Here is an 18359-nt window from a genome sequence, read left to right as displayed (position 1 = left end):
GTGATAGGCATGTGTCGGACTTACGGGACTTGAAAGGTGTGTTCTGGGGGTGGCATTGATCATCGTTGGAGTGAAAATATGTCTACAGGTTTTACATCTGTTGTTCTGGCAAGGTCTGGTGCCACTTTGAGTTAGTGTGTCCTGGTCTGTGGGGAGCTTGCTTCTGATGATGAGGGGAGAGTGGTTGGGGGGTTGTTTGAAGGCCAGAAGAGGGGGTTCAGGAAAGATTTATTTCAGGCTGTGGACCCCACTGACTATGGGTTGTACTTGTTTAATGACACACCGTATAAGTTCCAGTGTGAAGTGGTAGGTGACAACTAGAGGTTGGAGTGGGTTTTATTTCCATATTGAGGCAGGTTCTCTCAAGATATTTGGGTAGACATTCCATGATGAAATCTACTTCACTGGTGGAATATCCTTGTTTCGTGAAAGCAGTTTTAAGAGTGTTAAGATCATGGGCATCAGGTGAATTTTCCCCTGCAGTCCCGCCCCATTCTGCCCCCACTCCACCTCTTCCCCTGAGGCCCTGCCCCCACTCACTCCTTTCTGCCCCACCTTCACCCCCCACTGTGGCCCTATGACTGGAAAAGCTCTGTGCTGCTGCCACAGCCCCAGAGCCACAGTGGGGAGCAAGAGCTCCTCCAGCCCTGGGGTCGTGGTGAAGGGAGATTTTTCTGGGGGCCCCAAATTGGCCAGGGCCCCTTGGCACGGGTCCTGTGGCCCTGTGCAGTAATCCACCACTGCCAACCCCCAGCAGCACGAGGTCAGGGGAGGCTTAGCCTCCCCAAGCCTCCATCACGTGCCACCCATGGTTAAGATATATATCTCAGACTTTCTCCTCAGAGCATATTCTTTGGTATCTGAGTGCCTGGCAATATATAACAAATTTCTTGGTGTGTTTGGGGTGGTTTCTGGATCTGTGTAGGTGGGTGTGCTGATCCATAGGTTTCTTGAATATAGCTGCCTGTAGTGTTCCATTATTGGAGCTGATTGTTGATCCTAGTGTGGGAGTGTTCTAGAGATTGTTTAATTGATAGGTGGTGGTTGTTGAAGATGTGGTGGAAAATTATGAGGGTGTTTAGGTCCTCTGTCCAGAGGATGAAAATATTATTGATGTATCTAACCATTGATTTAATGGTGCATTTACCCAGAAATTCTTCCTCAAGGAGGCTCATGAAGAGATTGGCAATTTGGGGAGTCATCCTAGTACCCATAGTTGTTCCCATGGTTTGGACAAAGTGCTTGTTGTTGAATGTAAAATTGTTATGGCTGAGGATGAAACAGATGAGTTTGGGTGGATATCTGAGTATTTTCCATTGTCTTATAAATATTTGAGATAGGCAGCAATGCCATCATTGTGAAAGATGTTCGTGTACAGAGAGGTGATATCCATGGTGTTCTCAGTGAGATTGTTAATTTTATGGAGTTTCTGGAAGAAGCTGGTTGTGTCCTGGAGGAAGCTGGCCCTTTGTGTGGTGAGTGGTTATATAGAGTAATATATACTATATATCTAGAAAGAGAGAGAGGTTATATAGAGTAATTTAAATACTTGCAAATTCCATTCCATTTATTCACAAAATGTCAACAAATATTTAATAATTTGGCCAAGGGAATTAACCACTGAGGGTATGCCTAAACGGCAAAGATAAACCCGCTGCTGGCCTGTGCCAGCTGACTCAGGTTTGCGGGGCTGTTTCATCGCTGTGTAGACTTCCAGACTTGGGCTGGAGCCTGAGTTCTGGGACCCTCTCACTCTCGCAGGGTCCCAGAGCCCGGAAGTCTACACAGCAATGAAACAGCCCCAGTGGCTGGCATGGGCCAGCAGTGGATGTCTTCTTGCTGCATAGACATACCCTTAGGGTGGGTACATGTTCAAAACAGGAGGGAGAATATGATGGCAGGAGAGCATATGGAATCTGGTGACATCGAGATGACTGTTTGAAAAGGAAGAGGGTTTTTTCTTGTCAAGGTTTAAATTTTGATGGATAAATTATTGAGGAATTTTCACTTAGCAAGTATGAAGAATATGAGGGGTCTGTGAGATCAAAGCTGTGGTCTGTGTAATACAGCGTTATGTAGCATAATATTTTTCTGTGGTTCTAATGTTTTTCTGTTTTCTTAAACTGGTACAGTATACAGCATATTAAAACTTCATATTTCTATAGAGTCTGAGGCTCTCAAAGTGCTTAACAAGCTTTAATGAATTAAGCCGCAAGTTAACACAGTGAGGTTGGTAAGTAATGTTATACTCACTTTACAGAAAAAGCCACTGATTTCTGGTGCTTCCATTATGGTTACCTAACTTGAGACACTATAAGTATTCTCAACCTAAAGTGTTAAACAAACCAACCAACCAATCATGACATTGCCTTAAAAATCATAAAAACTTTAGAAAAATATTTTGAGTTCTTTTTATTTGCCTTCCAGGTTCTAAGCCTTTGATATACTCGGATCACTTTTTTTTAAGGCTTTTCTCTGCAGCCAAGAGCTACATTATGCTACCCTTTTAAAAAAAAATTGAAAAGAGTCTCATGTAATCACTTGACTCCAGGAGCTGGAGCTTTAAGAAAACACACCAAATAGCATGAGACTAGCCATAAAAATAATCAGAGTTGGCTTCACTGCTTTGATCCTAACCTTTTTTCAGGAGCTCTGGGCCTCCACCAGTCCAGCTTAAGTCAATGGGAGACAGAGGGCTCCATATTTCCAATTTAATTGGAGCCTGCGGATGTGGACTGGAAAAGGCTTGTGTTTAGGGGACGGCGATCCCACATCCCCAGGAACATCTGTAGAATTGTGCATATGAGGTTACTTCATGTGACACACTCACCTGAACTTGGAAGGGGGGAAATTGAGCCCCTCCAACTTGGCAGCTGTAACATAGCTCTCTATCACCACTGAAAGTCACCAGCTGCCCGCCACCTTTCCTACTTGTGGGATAGTTATGGGAGGGGTTGTTGTTCTCGCTGGTCAAGGGGGAAGAACTACATTTCCCATCCTTCTATGCGGTGGCAAAAAAAAGTTGAAGAAAGCAAATTCACACGCAGTGCCTGCTGGGATTTGGTGTTCTCCTTCAAGCATCGCTCCCGCGAACTACATTTCCCGTCTCTCTGTGGCAGGAGGGAGGGGGAAGAGGAGCAAAATCGAGAGACTAGTGCATAAAGCCCGCCGGGAAATGTGACCCAGCAGGCCAAGAGAACTACATTTCCCGTCTCTCCCAGGGGGAAGACAAATATGTGCGCGCAAAGCCTAATGGGAATCGTAGTCCCTACACCTCAGCACACTCATGTTATGCAAAGGGAACCAGGGAAGAAATAACTACCAAGATGGCGGCGAATAATTCTGTCGGGAGGAGGCACGGGAACTCCGGCAGGTCACACTGCGCAGGGCGGTGGGGCACACGCGGAGTCGCTGGAGTGAGGGAGTGCTGAGTCGGTGCTGCCGCCGCCGCCTTCTCCCGTACGGCTTCGGAGCCGCAGAGGTTTGTGGGGCAGCCACAAAATGGAGGCGAACGGGAACGGCAGCGGGAGTAGCAGCGATTCGGCTCCCGACTGCTGGGACCAGGCGGACATCGAGTCGGGCAGCGGCACCGACCCTGGGTCTGCCCCGCCGGCCGCAGAGGCCCAGGCCGAGCAGCAGGAGCTCCTCCTTGATGCGGCTTTCAGCCGCCAGCTCAACGTGAACGCCAAGCCCTTCGTGCCCAATGTCCACGCTGCCGAGTTCGTGCCGTCCTTCCTGAGAGGCGGGGCGGCGCCTGGACTACCGCCGCCCTCCCCCCCACCTGGCCTGCCGCCGCCTCCTCCGCCCCACGGTAACCGCCGCCGGGGCCACGTTGCGGGGAAGGGGGCAGTGGGCGGGGCACGTGCGCCGGATGGGGGTATGTAAACGCAGCCCCGGGGCCGAAGAGGAAATGAGGGAACGCGGGGGGAGGGCCTGGTGGTGAGTAGGGCCCTGGCACATTCAGGTAGGGGGGGCTGGGGAAGGGGGGAACAGGGCTTGGAGGGGATATTGGGGGATCTCGTTGGAGGAGGGGTGTGGAAGCCGAAGCCTTGGGGAGTAACACTTGGCTGTGGAGCCTGGAGGAAAAGATTGATGGTGGGGCTTGGGTATAATAACATTTCCAGGAGGGAAGGGGAGCGCCTGGGAGGCATCACTGGAAGTGGGATGTGTGGGTGTTGCTGGTGGCCATACTGGGTGTGAGGACAACGTGTAGGGCGGTTGTGTTGGAGAGACCTGGGGGCTAATACTCGTTGGGCCTGTGGGAGGGAAATGTGAGGCTGCTGAGGGGAAATTTAGGAGTAAGGGATTGGAGTCTGGGAGGAGAATTTGGGTTTGGAATCGGGAGGGGAGCTTTGAAAATGAACTTTGTAGATGGAGAAAAGGACATCAGAGAGGTTGGTGGTACATGAGGAACTTGAGCATAACCTTGGTGTGTGTGGAGAGGAAGAGGGGCTGAGGATCACTTTGCAAAATCTAGCCAGAGGAGCTTTAGGACAGCATAGAAATGTTTTTTTGTGACTCAGAATACAGCTACAGAGTTATAGTGGGTGGAGTTATAGTGGAGCCGGGCAGAAGGGCACTTCGTGGCACAGTTTAGCTACTGGAGCAATGTGCTGAGCGGTTTTAGGAAGGAGACAATAGGGTACAATTTAGGAATCTGAACAAGGGTGCACAGTAAAGATATCCTTATTGTCAAGAAGCAGAGATGCAAAATGGGGTAATTCAGTTTTAATTAGTATCGTGTTTCATATACTATCTATATCCCACCACCACCCCCCATATTACTTTTTTATCTTGACGGGTCAAAAAACGCCTTAGAGGTCAATATACTTTTGAAAGATTGGAGTGGATTGAAGGGGAGGGGAAACTGAGTGTAGAAAAGGGAGATAGGTCACAGGTCTGGGTCATAGTTGACATGACATGGCTTGGAGATTGGCCCTGTATCTGCCACCAACAGTTTCAGGGAGATCATTTATGCCTTTATGAAGAGGATCATTTTAAGCATTTAATAATCTTTCCAGTGTGACACATTTGGTGAGGTGTTTGGGGAGTGGGGCTCTCTGGCAGTGCTCTACCTTAATATCTTGAATTTCTATATTGCCTTTCATTTCAAAGGATTTCACGGTATGTTGCAAATAGCATATGCATGGGATTAATGGGGTGAAATTAAACAACAGCTTCTTATTAATACCTGTTCCAAATTGAAGGAGTTGCCTTCCAAATGTCAAAAATGTGGATTAATTTTACAGCAGATTGTCATTCATAAATTCTTATTCATAGATTACAGGGTCACTCTTGTGATTTAGGATTTTGAAACTTGTTTGAATATGACATTTAAAATCTCGCTATCTATTTTTGAAATCTTCCTTTATTGATATTAACATGTGAGACAGCCCTCTATTTCAGATATCAGGGTTGCAGTAATTCATAGTCACCAATTTGTTATATAGTGTTTAATAAGCCATAGCCAGCAAGAGATCATGAGTTATTAAATATGCATGCTGACTTAGTATCTAAATGAATATCATAGTTGCCTTAATATTTGATGATGATGATGATTGAAATCAGTAACCAATCTTTGACTTATTGGTTTGTAGAAAAGTGTGTAAAATATTCAATATCAATATTAAAAACTAATCCTTCTGTTAAACAATTAAGTGTAAAGCTCTATGTTCATTAAGTCTGACTTAGTTTTATACCGAATACTTTCTGATATTGTAAATTTCAGGACATGTATGATGTGGGCAGCTGACAATAGGCGTGACCTTGTACGATACCATTTAAAATATTCTTTGGATAAGCTTTGGACAGACTCCTCGATTCCTATTCAAAGAATCCATGCACTTTAATGTTCATAGGTAAATGTAAATTGTAAAGGTGCTGCAAATAGTTGAAGTTATATCAGAATTTGTATTATGAACCTTTGAAAAAATCTTTGAAGTTCACTCTAATATGAAACTTGGAATTCACATTTTAAAATAATTCAACAAATATTTTTACGTCTTGTACATAATCCATCTGAATCTTTTAAATTTAAACAATATGAAAAAGTTTACTTACATCATCTTCTCCTAAAAGAGAACCATCAGAGCTTTGTTCTGTACTATGAACAAGGACTCCTGGTTGTGTTAGAAATACTGTTACCAATATTTGAATAATGGCATGTGCAGTAACTTATTTTTCTCCAGTTCTTTTTATGAGGCTGGCAGTTCCTTGGTAGGTGTGGTGTAGGTTTTTTTTTGTTTTGTTTTGTTTTTTTTTTGGTAGGCTTGATAATACTTCCCCTCACCTAGCCTCCTCCCTCATTTCTTATACTGTATGCTGCCCCTTTACTGAGCTTCCATATTTCCAGATAGAGACTAGAGGAGACTTAACGGAAAGCCAATCAGTATGGCTTCCGAGATGTGGTCAACACTTAAAATTTAGATTGACCTAGCTGTGTTGCTCAAGGGTGTGAAAAATTTACACCACTCAGTGCTGTAGTTAAGTTGACCTACCACCCAGTGTGGATATGGCTAGGTTGGGGAAGTGGATTACCTACATTGATGGAAAAACCCTCTTCTGTCCATGTAGGAATCATCTGTACTATGGCGCTACAGGGACATAGCTGCGACTATGCAGCTGTAGAGCCACAGTACATGACCTTAGTCTTTCAGAGTGGACAGTTTTCACTCCTTTCTTTCCAGCTGCTGAATACACTTCCTATGTAGCAATACCATCTTTGGCTGATTTGAAGTTCCTAGTTTGTATAATAGTCATACCTTCTCAATGTTTCAAAGGTTTAAATTGATACCTTACTCAATATTTACTTGGGTTCTCATAATATTAAGCCATTGTCTATTAAAAGCACTTTTGTCTATCTTGGAGCGACCTTCTTTCATTATGAGGATTTTGCGGTTCCAAACAATATCTTCTTATCTCATTCCTTGAACTGGCTGTCATTGCTGTGACCTTTGAGCCTGGGAGTACCTAGTCACATTAAGTAATTGATGACCAAGATATTGGTGGAACCAAGATGGTTCTTGTGTGGTTCTATTTTACCCCATTAAGTTGCGGTCTCCTATTTACATGAACATCTGTGATACTTCTGGCCAGGAGGTGGAGTTTGCCCTGGAAATCGGTCAGTACAGCTCATTATTAGCAAATGGTGCTGAATAGGTTGTTTGAGCAACACCTTCTGGCTTTTCCCATTTCCTCAGGCACTTACATGTTCTGCAGCAGTCAGCCTCTGCCAGCTTGTGGAACAATTTTATTCACGTTTTTTATCTGTATTATTATTTATTATTTGCATTTCAGTAAAAGGTTAAAGCCCTAGTGGTGGGCTAGGACCACATTGTGGTGGGCACAGTGCAAACACAGAATAAAAAGATGATCTCTGCTGCACAGAGCTTACAATCTAAGTGTGATGTTCTGGAGGGGTATTAATGGTTATTGTGCCAGGCTTTTAGAGAGAAAATTAAAGGGTTAGATGCAGTGGTGAGCTGGAGCCGGTTCCCAGCGGTTCACTGGAATGGGTTGTTAAATTTAAAATTCTCCACGAGGGACAACCAGTTCCAAAAGGGCTTCTAAATTTAACTGGCCAAAAGTGGCCCCTTAGGCGCTGACTCCATGGGTGTTCCAGGGCTGGAACAACCAAGGGGAAAATTTGGTGGGTGCAGAGTACCCTCCGGCAGCTCCCCACCCCCAGCTCACCTCCGCTCCGCCTCTTCCCCTGAATGCACTGCCTCGCTCCGCTTCTTTGGAGCGAGGGGGTGTGAGGAGGGCCGCCCACGCTGCGGGAGGGGGCGCGCGCAGGGGGACCACTCCTCACCCTAGCTCACCTCCACACCCCTGAGTGTGAAGCCACCGCCTGCTTCTCAGCCCTCCCAGGCTTCCCATCAAACAGCTGATTCGCAGGAAGCGGGGGGGGGGGGGGAGGAGCAGAGCAGGGTGGCGCGTTCAGGGGAGGAGGCGGAGGTGAGGTGAGCTGGGGTCGGGCGTGGGACGGGGAGCTGCTGGTGGGTGCTCTGCACCCATCAAATTTTCCCTGGGGGTGCTCCAGCCCCAGAGCACCCATGGAGTCGGTGCCTAAGGTGCCACTTTTGATGTGATCAGTGGGGGGAGCGGCTGCTCCCCCGCCCCTAGGAGCCAGAGGGACCTGCCGGATGTTTCCTGGGAGCTGCCCCAGGGAAGCACTGCTGGGACTCCTCACCTTAGGGGTGGGGTGGGCACCCACTATTGAGGCCCACAAGACCCTCCTGCCCGGTTCTGGGGGCAGACAGGGAGGGGGGTGGATGGGGTAAGGGTCCTGGGGGGGGGGGCTGGAGGAATCAAGGAACGCGGGGGGTTGGATGGGGCAGGAGTCCCAGGGGGTGGGGTGGGCAATGACCCCCTCGTGGGGTGAGGAGGGAACCAGTTAAGATTTTGGCAGCTCATCACTGTTTATATGTCAATTAAAATGAGTTAAGTGGCTTAAAATTTAGGTTCTTGTAACACTCCTTCATAAAACCACAACATATTCAGTCTCTTCAGGAGGAGAGTCTGACTCAAAAGGATGGTGCAGGTCAGGAACAAGGTATATTAGCAGAACTGAAATGAGAAAATTGCACAGAACTGACCACACTACACTGGTCACATCCTCACATTCCAAACTAGTCACATTGAAATAAGATGCTATTGGGCTGTTAGGAATACAGTCCTGTCCTGATAATACCTATCGCCTCCAGAGAAAGGGAAGTGCCTAGAAGATGTAAAAGGAAACTTAGTTTGATAGCATCCTGTCTGGCAAGAACTCACTTATCAATAGCTGGGATGTGAAATCCTCATTTCTGTGGTGTTCTATTACTGTAGTCCCCATTTCCCTATTGTTTGTCTGTATAATCTCTGTCTGGTTCTGTGATTGTTTCAGTCTGCTATATAATTAATTTTTGCTGGGTGTAAACTAATTAAGGTGGTGGGATATAATTGGTTAAATAACCATGTTACAATGTGTTAGGATTATTGGTTCCTTTCATAAATAATAAATTTACTTATTTTTAAAATGTATTTAATAGAGTAGAATGGTAGTTTTTGATTAAATAGCCATTTGAGTGTTTAATCATCTTTCACAGAAGATATTTAGGAAAGCCAATTCTAAAAATTGTCTTTTTTTTTAATCCAGGAAAAATTCTGGTTTTAGTGGCATACTTGCACTCCGTTATGCCTCTGTTTTGTATGTGATTTTCTGCTGTTTGCAACTGAGTCTGCTAAGAAGAGTGTCTCTCTATAATTTTTTATTTCCTCACTTTCCTTTGTTACTTTTAATGTGACTAGAATTTTTGTTTGTCATAAATACAATAACATGCCTGACTTTGGAAGCAAAATCACCTTCAGATTATACATAAAATGTCATTTTACTTAGTTTCTTTGGCCAAACTGTCATTTTTCTCCTTTAAGAATTATTCCAAATGCAATATCTAGCTTTTCATGAGGTCTTGGTTTTATCCAGTTCAACTAATAGTTTGAGTAAGGTATAAGAAGGTTGACTTACCCAAAGTCATACTTCATGAGGTTCCACCTGGAATTTTAACTGAGAACCTTTCTCCGTTTTCATGTATGATTGAATGCGATTATCCTACACTATCTTCCACTAAATGGTCAAGTATATTATAGACAAGCTATGCTTTTGGGAAAACTTATTTTATGTAGCCATCTCTAAAGTGCTAAGCTGAACTAAATTAATTTGAGCTGAAAGTACATCTTAAAACTACAGTTTATGGTGTATGGGCGTCAGAACAATTCTGTCCACAAGTAATCACTATTTCTAATCTCACCATTCTATAGCATATATTTAATTCTCATCATGCTTTATTGCTTTTCCTAAATACATATAAAAGTGATTTTCTGGGCTCATGCTTTGTTCCTTACTTTTGTATCTTTAGAGGATTTGAGATGTTTATGCTTTAAGGAGTGAGGAAGCAGTTAAAAGAAAATGCTTTATCTAGGACAGTGGTTTTCAATGTGGGTCCGCAGACTGACTGTTTTCCAGAGGTGTCCGTACCTCCATTTGAATTTTTTTTTAGGGGTCTGCAAACTAAAAAAGGTTGAAAACCACTGATCTAGGATGTGTTCCTTAGGGTTAAAACTGTCGTTTGGCAATCTTATCAGACAAATGGGTATGGAAACAAAAGTCATCTATTTTGAAACTAGAGAACAGAAGTGAGTTAGACTCTTGTCTTGAGTAATTTTTTTTTATTATAGTACTCTATAAAACCTAGTCGGTGTAGTCATGATGTTTGTTGTGTGTGTATTGTATTTTTGACTCCAATTAAAATGGCTTTTAGAGATTGCTGTGGTTGTGGTATGTAAAATTTAGAAGAATTTTACATACAAAGGTGATGAGAACAAAAACTGGAGGGCAAAAGTTGTAGAGCAAGCCAAGATGTTGAGTTACTTTTAGTGGCACTAACATTTCTTTCAATGGCTTTTGGTTGCTTCAAGCAAATTTCTGAATGTGTTTAGCAAGGACTCAACAAATAGGTTAAACAGTACTGTTTTCAACCGTGGTCTGCAAAACAGTCAAAGGTCAAACACCCTTTAGGTGGGTTGGTTCTCTACATACCTTTGCTGTCATTTCAGCACTCTTTGGAGATGGTTATCTAGGAGCAGCTGGAGACCTTCAGTTTCAAACACTAAATAAACTCTTTTTCTCTCAAAAAGAAAAGGAGTTCTCTCAAAAAGAAAAGCTGGCTCACGAAAGCTTATGCTGAAATAAATTGGTTAGTCTCTAAGGTGCCACAAGTACTCCTTTTTGCGAATACAGACCAACACGGCTGCTACTCTGAAACATCTCTTCTCTGTCAAGGGAACTTCCATCTTTCTGGTTTCCCTAACCTGTCAACACTAATTGTCTTGTGTGGGTTGCCCTCCCTCAGCCAGCTAGCCCTTAGGTCACCCATGACCTGCTCTCAACCAGACATTAAATAACATGTTTTGTCTTCTGTCAAAGCCCACCATTTTGGAAATAAGGTGGTAAATTATGTGTTGTATCACTTTCTCAAAAATAGTTTAGTCTGGCACGTGTCTTGTTTTCTCGAGCTTTGTATAACTTATGTGAACATTAGGCCATCTGCTCTTTAAACATCTTTCCAAAATCATATGCATAGTGACCACCAGTCTTTGTTCAATTTAGCTCCCACTCTGCACCTTTGCAGATTAACACCTCTGCATTTTAGACAAATTATGAGTTTGCCCGAGGCCAACAGTTTAGTACTCAGATCAAAATTATATAGTGGCTTAGTTTATATACAGTTCATTAATGTGTATATTTATAATATTCACATATTAGCTGCCTTTCACAGACAGAATTGATTCCATGAACTTTAATGTACTTCATGTACATGTTTTCAGCATCACTGAGGTCTTATTGATTGGTCACATGGAGGCAAATCTGTATCATATTACTTGTGAACAGTTCATCTCTTTGTGCAGAGTATAAAAATGTTAAATTAGCACAAAATGGAATCTTGAATCAGGTGGTAACCTGACTTCATCTAGATAGCAGCAAGTCCAAGTCTATGTTGATTGACATTAGGCGAGCATTTTCAAATTTGGATACTTAATGGGACTCTGTCAACTTGAAGTTCAGTTTTAAAAAACAAAGTCAGAAGTGGTTTTGGGTACTTCCCTAATCTTCCTTGCACATTTGGGGTTTTACATTTTCATTTTCCTGGTTTTAAGTTGGTTTTTTTTTTTGTTTTTGTTTTTTTTTCTCCCCAGTTTGTTGTGTTTAAATATCAATACAAACAAAAGAAGAAGCTTACAGGGCAAAATAATGAAACTCACTGCCAAATACAAGAAGTTAAAATGAAGAGTTTTTTTTCTCTAATCTAATTTTATGGTAATGTTGCCTATTACTTATAACAATATTAGGTTAAAAGAGAGTGAGTTTAACTTGTCTGCAATAATCTCTTGCTGCTTTATAGATATGTTGTGACAAAAAGTTTTAAGTAGGCCTTTATGCCTACATCAAAATGTAGTTGCTCAAGTTTTAGTAATTCTTAGAATATAATTTGAAGTTAGACAGTGTCTCCATACTCTGGTACCCCAGTTAGCTGTGTAAAGCAAGGAGTTAAGTACAGACAATGTAGTATTGGCAAATAAATGTAGATCATATTATATTCTTTGTAATAGCTTGGACATTAGAACTAACTTCGTGAGTGTCAGTGTTAAGATACTCAGTTTGATTCTATTTTAAGTGCCATGGAATGTTAAATTTGTCTCATAATCCCTCCGGGATATGAGATGTTTTATTTGAAGGTTGGAATTGTAACCCTGAACTGTCTTAATACTGAGCTTGATTCCTTGATCTTCTGTCTCAAAGGCAAGAGTGCTACCAATTGAGCCTTGATTTTTGATCTTAAGGGAAGTGATCTCTGGGGGTGTATGGGGTATTCTTTGAGGATCCACAGGCTTTCATAAGGCCTAGTTGTGTAGTAACATGTAGGTTTTAGTGAAACAGGTAAGATACTTCACTACAAGAAATGGGGGTCTTGCCACATACTAGTTAATGCAAGGTAACTAACATGAGGTAAAATCCTAATGAGGACAAGGCAGTTTGTAGTTTTCCCACATGTTGGCAGGTAAAAGTTAGTAGGGGAGCCTATGGTTTTTACCTCAACTTGCCAACTCGCATTAAAACAACTGCTTGATTTTTTCATTGGGATTTTGCCTCCTATTTGTTATCACACGTAAAGAACACATTTCTTTTCCTAGGGAAGACAAGACCTGAAGTTTTGAGGTAGAGAGCAAGACTTTCAAAAAATCATTTAGGGCCCAAGTGTAAGTGATATTTTTACAAACTGCTTTATTTACCTGAAGTGAATTTCAGAAACTCTCTTGGAAAATGTTTTTCTTTCTCTATAATTTTAAATATTGTTCATGTGAAATATTTGGAACAGCTCTTGTGCTTACTGTCCTTAACTAGATAATACTGCTTATATTAACTGAGTCTCTTACTATTTTTACTGTTGGCTGTGATTCTCCTGCTTTTATACTTTTAAGTCAGATTGTTAATTTAATTTCCTTTTTCAAGGAAGGGTAAACATCTGTAATAATTGTATGAGAACAGCTGAGACCATATGGTTATTGTGTAAATATGGTACACAAATCAGATATTCAAATCACAAGAATGGAGCAATGATGAAGTTCTAAGGTTACTCGGTTTATAGTCAGTGTGGGCATCTTGCATTTCTTCATCCTCCAGTGTTTCAAGAATTGCTATGAAGAAGTTTATGGTGTTTGTGCTGCTGCTGGAGCAGCAGAGGGAAAGTGACCAAGAACAGGTCAGGTTTCAGAGTAGCAGCCGTGTTAGTCTGTATTCGCAAAAAGAAAAGGAGTACTTGTGGCACCTTAGAGACTAACCAGTTTATTTGAGCATGCTCAAATAAATTGGTTAGTCTCTAAGGTGCCACAAGTACTCCTTTTCTTTTTTCAAGAACAGGTCAGATTTTCTCCATCAGTTATATGCTTTGTGCAAAGACTGCACAGATGTAGGATGAGAATCTACAGAGGCCATGAAAGGGGTAGGGGGATAAGAAATGAGTATGACTCAAGCAAACAGAGGAGATGGACAAAAGTATGATAGTTGTACCAGTAGTCTAGTGACATCAACTTTAGGACCAAAATCAGTCTCTTGCTCTTTGGGCCAGAAGGAAATAGGAGTACTGTGGAATTGGGCTCTCATTTATTGGATGAAGTGAAAAATTCATTGATTCCTTCCCCCTATCTGTTGAAGAGGAAGTTTTGGGCTATAAATTGAACCACATCAAGCCCTTCTGAATCAAAGGAAGGGTTGCTATCATGCAGGGCATTTAAAGTGGCAGATGTAAATAAAATAAAGGGAAAGAATAGGAATTCCAGAACCACCTCATAAAAGAGAGGAGCAGTTCAAAAGAGGTGGAGCATGAAATATAGTCAAGAACAAAATTGACTTTGTAGTTAGAAGATTAACAGTCACTGAGCAGTTTTCAGCTATATTTATTTCTTGTATCCTAGTTTACACTGACTCTACTAGCAGTTGTATTCCTATATTTTAGCCACTCTTTTCCCCCCCCCTCCTCCCCGTCTCCACAAGCTGTATCTTTTCTGGACATAAAAATCTAACTTCATTTTAATTTAAATGTCAATCCAAATCAGCTTTCTGAAACTTACCTTGCTAGTACTCTAAACTGCTAATGCTGTCAACTTGCTGACTTACCCTCATCGTTCTCCACAAGAACAAAATAATAAGTTCGTACTTCAGAAAGTGGAGCATAACTTGTTTTTAGAACCCTACCTCTCTTCTCCCTTCAGTATTCCAAGGTCTTGGGGCTATTGTACAACAGAAATATATAGAAGCACAAAATAGAATATAAATAATAAGCAACTGATCTATGTCAGCTATGGTAGGATAATGTGGATTATATAGGCCATATGGTGCATTCTTGCAAAGTTATTTGGGACACTAGAATAGCACTTTAAAACACTAGGATGCATGATCCATTTTGTTGTAATGCAGTTTTATATAGGCTAAATCTGAGCACACTTACTCTTCGGCAGAGTCACAGCTCGCTCTAGAAACTGAACTCTTACCTAATGCAAACGGTGACTGCAATACACTATATCCTTTCCTTTCTGATTGTCCACCCTTAAAGATCCCGTGTCTGTTGTTGGAAAGATCAAGTGGTGATAAAACTATGTTCCAGATCTCGAACATCTAGGAAGACTGTACAGTCTGTTTAGCTATTGCTGCCACATTCCACAGTCACTATAATACCAATGTTTAATGCCTACTGTAACGTGCTTTGAGAATGGGTGGGGGGGAATGTGAAAGATGATACATAATACCAAATTCTATTACATTAAACTATGTGTAATTGCAAAATTTTGCCGTGTTTTGTGATCTTCTGTAACACCTGGTGTGAATTAAGATTGACATTCTGATAAAATTGGATTTCCTGGTAAGCTGATGACACCTTTTATTGTAAAGACTCTTACCAGAATTACTGTCACAAATAATGAAGAGCTGGAATTTTCAGGCAGAATTTAGAAGTGTGGATAAAAATTTCATATTGTTCACTTAGGTCTGCTGTATATGACAGCGGATGTTACACATGATCTACTAAAGACTGCTTTAGTAAACTCTTGTAAAAAGTGTAAACCCTTAATAGTATGTTGTCTAGACACTTCATGTGGCTTGTGGAAAACTTAAGGAAGTATGTGAGACCATAGGTATTTGCTAGAGTATTGTCGGAGAAAACAGAAGACCACAAGATACAAGAAATATCGTTTAAGACCTTCCCTATTACCTCCTTTGTGTCACTTTTTACCTTCAGAGGTGCTATGTTCTTGTGACCTTCTCTCCAGCTGATGAAGTCTGGACTTAGTGAATTAACCTGAATTAACCAGCTGAATTAACCTGCCCTGAACATATCTCCCAAGTTGGTCAGTATAGGCTTTCAACTTTTTTTTCATACCCTAACCCCACATTGAGTCATTCAGACAGTCTGCCTTAGCTAGGCCTAGGAATTGTTTGGAGCTCATCAGAGGAGACGCCATTTTCCAGGGTCTTTTTGTAAAGTGTAACATTGACCATTATGAATTCCTTGAGTTACCCTGTTACCTTTTTAGGTGTCTGTCTTAAAGAATTTTTTTTCTTCAGTAGACCTCTTCATTTTTACACAGAGCACATGAAAGTGAGTGAAAGTCTGTCAAACTCTTCTCCTCAATCAGATATTGCTTTCCTATATGTTTGGCACCAACCTCCTAGTACCATAATGTTCCAGGGTAGGTAGAATGTTCATTTCTAAAAAATGAGGAGCTGTTTTCTGAAAGGTGTTTACATCGCAAAGTCAATATGCACAAACCCAATTGTTTTTTCTTTGTAGGATAGGTCATTTTTAGCTTCCTTTATTCCTCATTATATCTTCTACCATATTAAATTTTTCTGGTGTTCACATTTTTTTTTATGTATTTGCAGATGTTTGTGTTATCCCTTTCCTGCTCTAGTGGAGCTATACATATTAAAATATTTCAGTTTTTTACTGCAAGATAGTTCCTCCAGTTTGTCATCTTCTCCTTAGTACTGAGGTGCCCAGAACTGATTTTCTAGCTGCAGTCATGCTAGAATGTATATATCCACCACCTAGCTCTGTGAAATACTTCTGTGGATGCAGCTCAGAGTAGCACTAGCTCTTTTCCTGTTGCCATATTATATGGTACTTTCATATCTAATTTGACTGATACAACTGTGGCAAGGTATGTCCTTTGCCACCTCAGCGTTTCTCCCTCAGACAGTGGGGGCCCGGAGTGATTCAGTCTTACTTGAGAAGTTTTTAATTCTTCTCTCTGATTTATTTTTTCAATATTTACAAGGTGAGCCTCAGGGTAGACGCAAGTAGCTCTCTTAAGCAAAACAAAAACTCTCAACACACAAAAGGAGATACCCTGCCCACTCTCCGGGGTTTTGCCTTATGCTGGTTTCTGGTTGCCGGTTATTTCCCCTACAGGGAGGATAGCAGCCTTCCTCGCAAGAGAAGCCTTTTCTCCATTCTGCCACTAACCCTGTTGTAGTTTGTTTCTCATCCCTCATCCCTGTATCTCAACAGAAGAGGGGTGTTTAAAGGTCACTGTTAGCCTTTAATTGACTCAGGTGTCTCTGAGAGGAAAGGGCCTTCATCATTTTAAGGCCTTCTACCACTCTCTTATAGCTGTCAGATCTGACTTTGTCACATTACCTTAATAGAAGTTCATAATAGCAGCCGTGCTGCTCCTACTAGGTCAACCCACATTCCATACTTCTTTGTGTGCTGCTTCCTATTTCCAATATCTCAATTCTCTGTGGAAGAGTTGCTTTCTTCTTGTTCTCCTCAAATCCATTGTGCTTATGGGTTTAGAAACCGTAGTGCAGAGCTTCAGCAAGCTTGCTTTTGATCCAGTGCTAGGATGGGAGAAACTGAACAGAAAATGGCTTTTCCTATCCTGCAAAACTTTGAGATTTCAAACATGTTCCTGTTCTGCATACTGATGAAAGGAGAGACCTTCTGAATTTGTTGCAGGAAAAAATTAGACACCCACCCCAGAATAACCAATAGCCTCATGGTAATAGGTCATCAGAATAACCAATAGGGTGCTCATCTTTGATGTGACAGAGAAGGGACTTTAAATCTGGGTCTTCCACATCCCAAGTTAGTGCCCTAACTATTGGGATATTGGCTATTCTGGGGTATCACTCTAACAATTTTGGTTTAGATGAATTGGTGTTTTTTCTATGAAAAATGTTCTGTCCGATTACCGACTTGCTCAAATGGTGTGTGCTGCTGTGCATGTGGTTTATAAGAGAGGAAAAACAAACAAACCTCTTTGATCTACTTATCATACTGTTTCTATTTCAAGGCAAGTGAAAGTACAATAAACATTGGATAGATTTTTCATTTGCAGGCAAGAGACCATGTGGAAAACTTCAGTCCTAAAGGTGAATGTCTTGAAAAATCACAAGCCTGTGCAAATGAAATTGTAATGGAAATGATTTTTCAGCCTTGACTACAGAGAATGCATTATTAAGTTGCCAGCTGAAATTTGGGAAGTGATGTAATCTAGAAAAAGGGGTTTGGAGTTGGACTTAGAGTCTAGTTCCAGCTATGCCACTTACTGTTCAGTGTTGGGTGAATAAGGCAATTTTTGTTTCTTGGATTCCCATCTGTAAAATGGGAGTCTTAACCGCTTTTATAAAAAATACTCTGATTCTCAATTCAGATGAATTGTACTATAAGTAAGGCTGTGAGTCTGTCATGGAAGTCACGGATTCCGTGACTTTCCAGGACTTCTGGGACTTCTGCAGTGGCCAGTGTGACTGGCCTGGGGGCCTCTTGGGCAGCCCCTGGGCCAGCCGCACTGACCGCTGTTGGGACAATCTTGGGCCATTGAACCTCTCCCACCCCAGCAGCAGGAGTTTAGGTGTGGGAGGGGCTCAGGGCTAAGACAGGGAGTTGGGGTGCAGGAGGGGGTGAGAGCTCTGGTTGGTGCTTACCTCGGGGGGGGGGAGGGGTTAGGGGGTTCCCTGGAAGCAGCAACATGTTCCTAGGCGGAGGTGCAGCCAGGCGCCTCTGCGCACTGCAGCCACCTACAGGCACCGCCCCCACAGCTCCCAGTGGCTGTGGTTCCTGGCCAATGGGAGCTGTGGAGCAGGTGCTCAGGGCGGGGGCAGTGCACAGAGCCACCCGATCACGCCTCCACCTAGGGGCTGCACGGACATGCCGGCCGCTTCTGGGAGCCACACAGAGCCAATTAGGGAGCCTACCAGCCCTGTTAGGCCCTCCCAGCACCAGCATGACCCATGTCCCTACCCTTCCTGCAAGTCTTGT

General features: G+C 42.4%; 1 protein-coding gene across 4 annotated transcripts in view; it reads left to right on the top strand.

Moving 5' to 3' along the window:
• Positions 1-3373: 3373 nt before the first annotated feature.
• GSPT1 (G1 to S phase transition 1) overlaps positions 3374-18359 on the top strand; it is a 37823-nt gene continuing 22837 nt past the window's right edge. The window contains exon 1 of one of the 4 annotated variants that reach the window (XM_084640779.1): positions 3374-3811. In XM_084640779.1, the coding sequence (XP_084496905.1) occupies positions 3502-3811 (310 nt within the window). In that variant the 5' untranslated portion in view covers positions 3374-3501. Of the gene's footprint in view, positions 3812-3859; positions 3878-3915; positions 3965-18359 lie in introns of those variants that run through there. The other 3 variants (XM_084640778.1, XM_084640781.1, XM_084640780.1) reach the window with 3 other exon arrangements.

Source organism: Lepidochelys olivacea (assembly GCF_965140295.1).
Source record: "Lepidochelys olivacea isolate rLepOli2 genome assembly, chromosome: 10".
In the NCBI taxonomy this organism is placed as follows: Eukaryota; Metazoa; Chordata; order Testudines; family Cheloniidae; genus Lepidochelys; species Lepidochelys olivacea.
The sequence above is the reverse complement of the archived record's forward strand: the minus strand, read 5'-3'. Positions and strand labels throughout refer to the sequence as shown.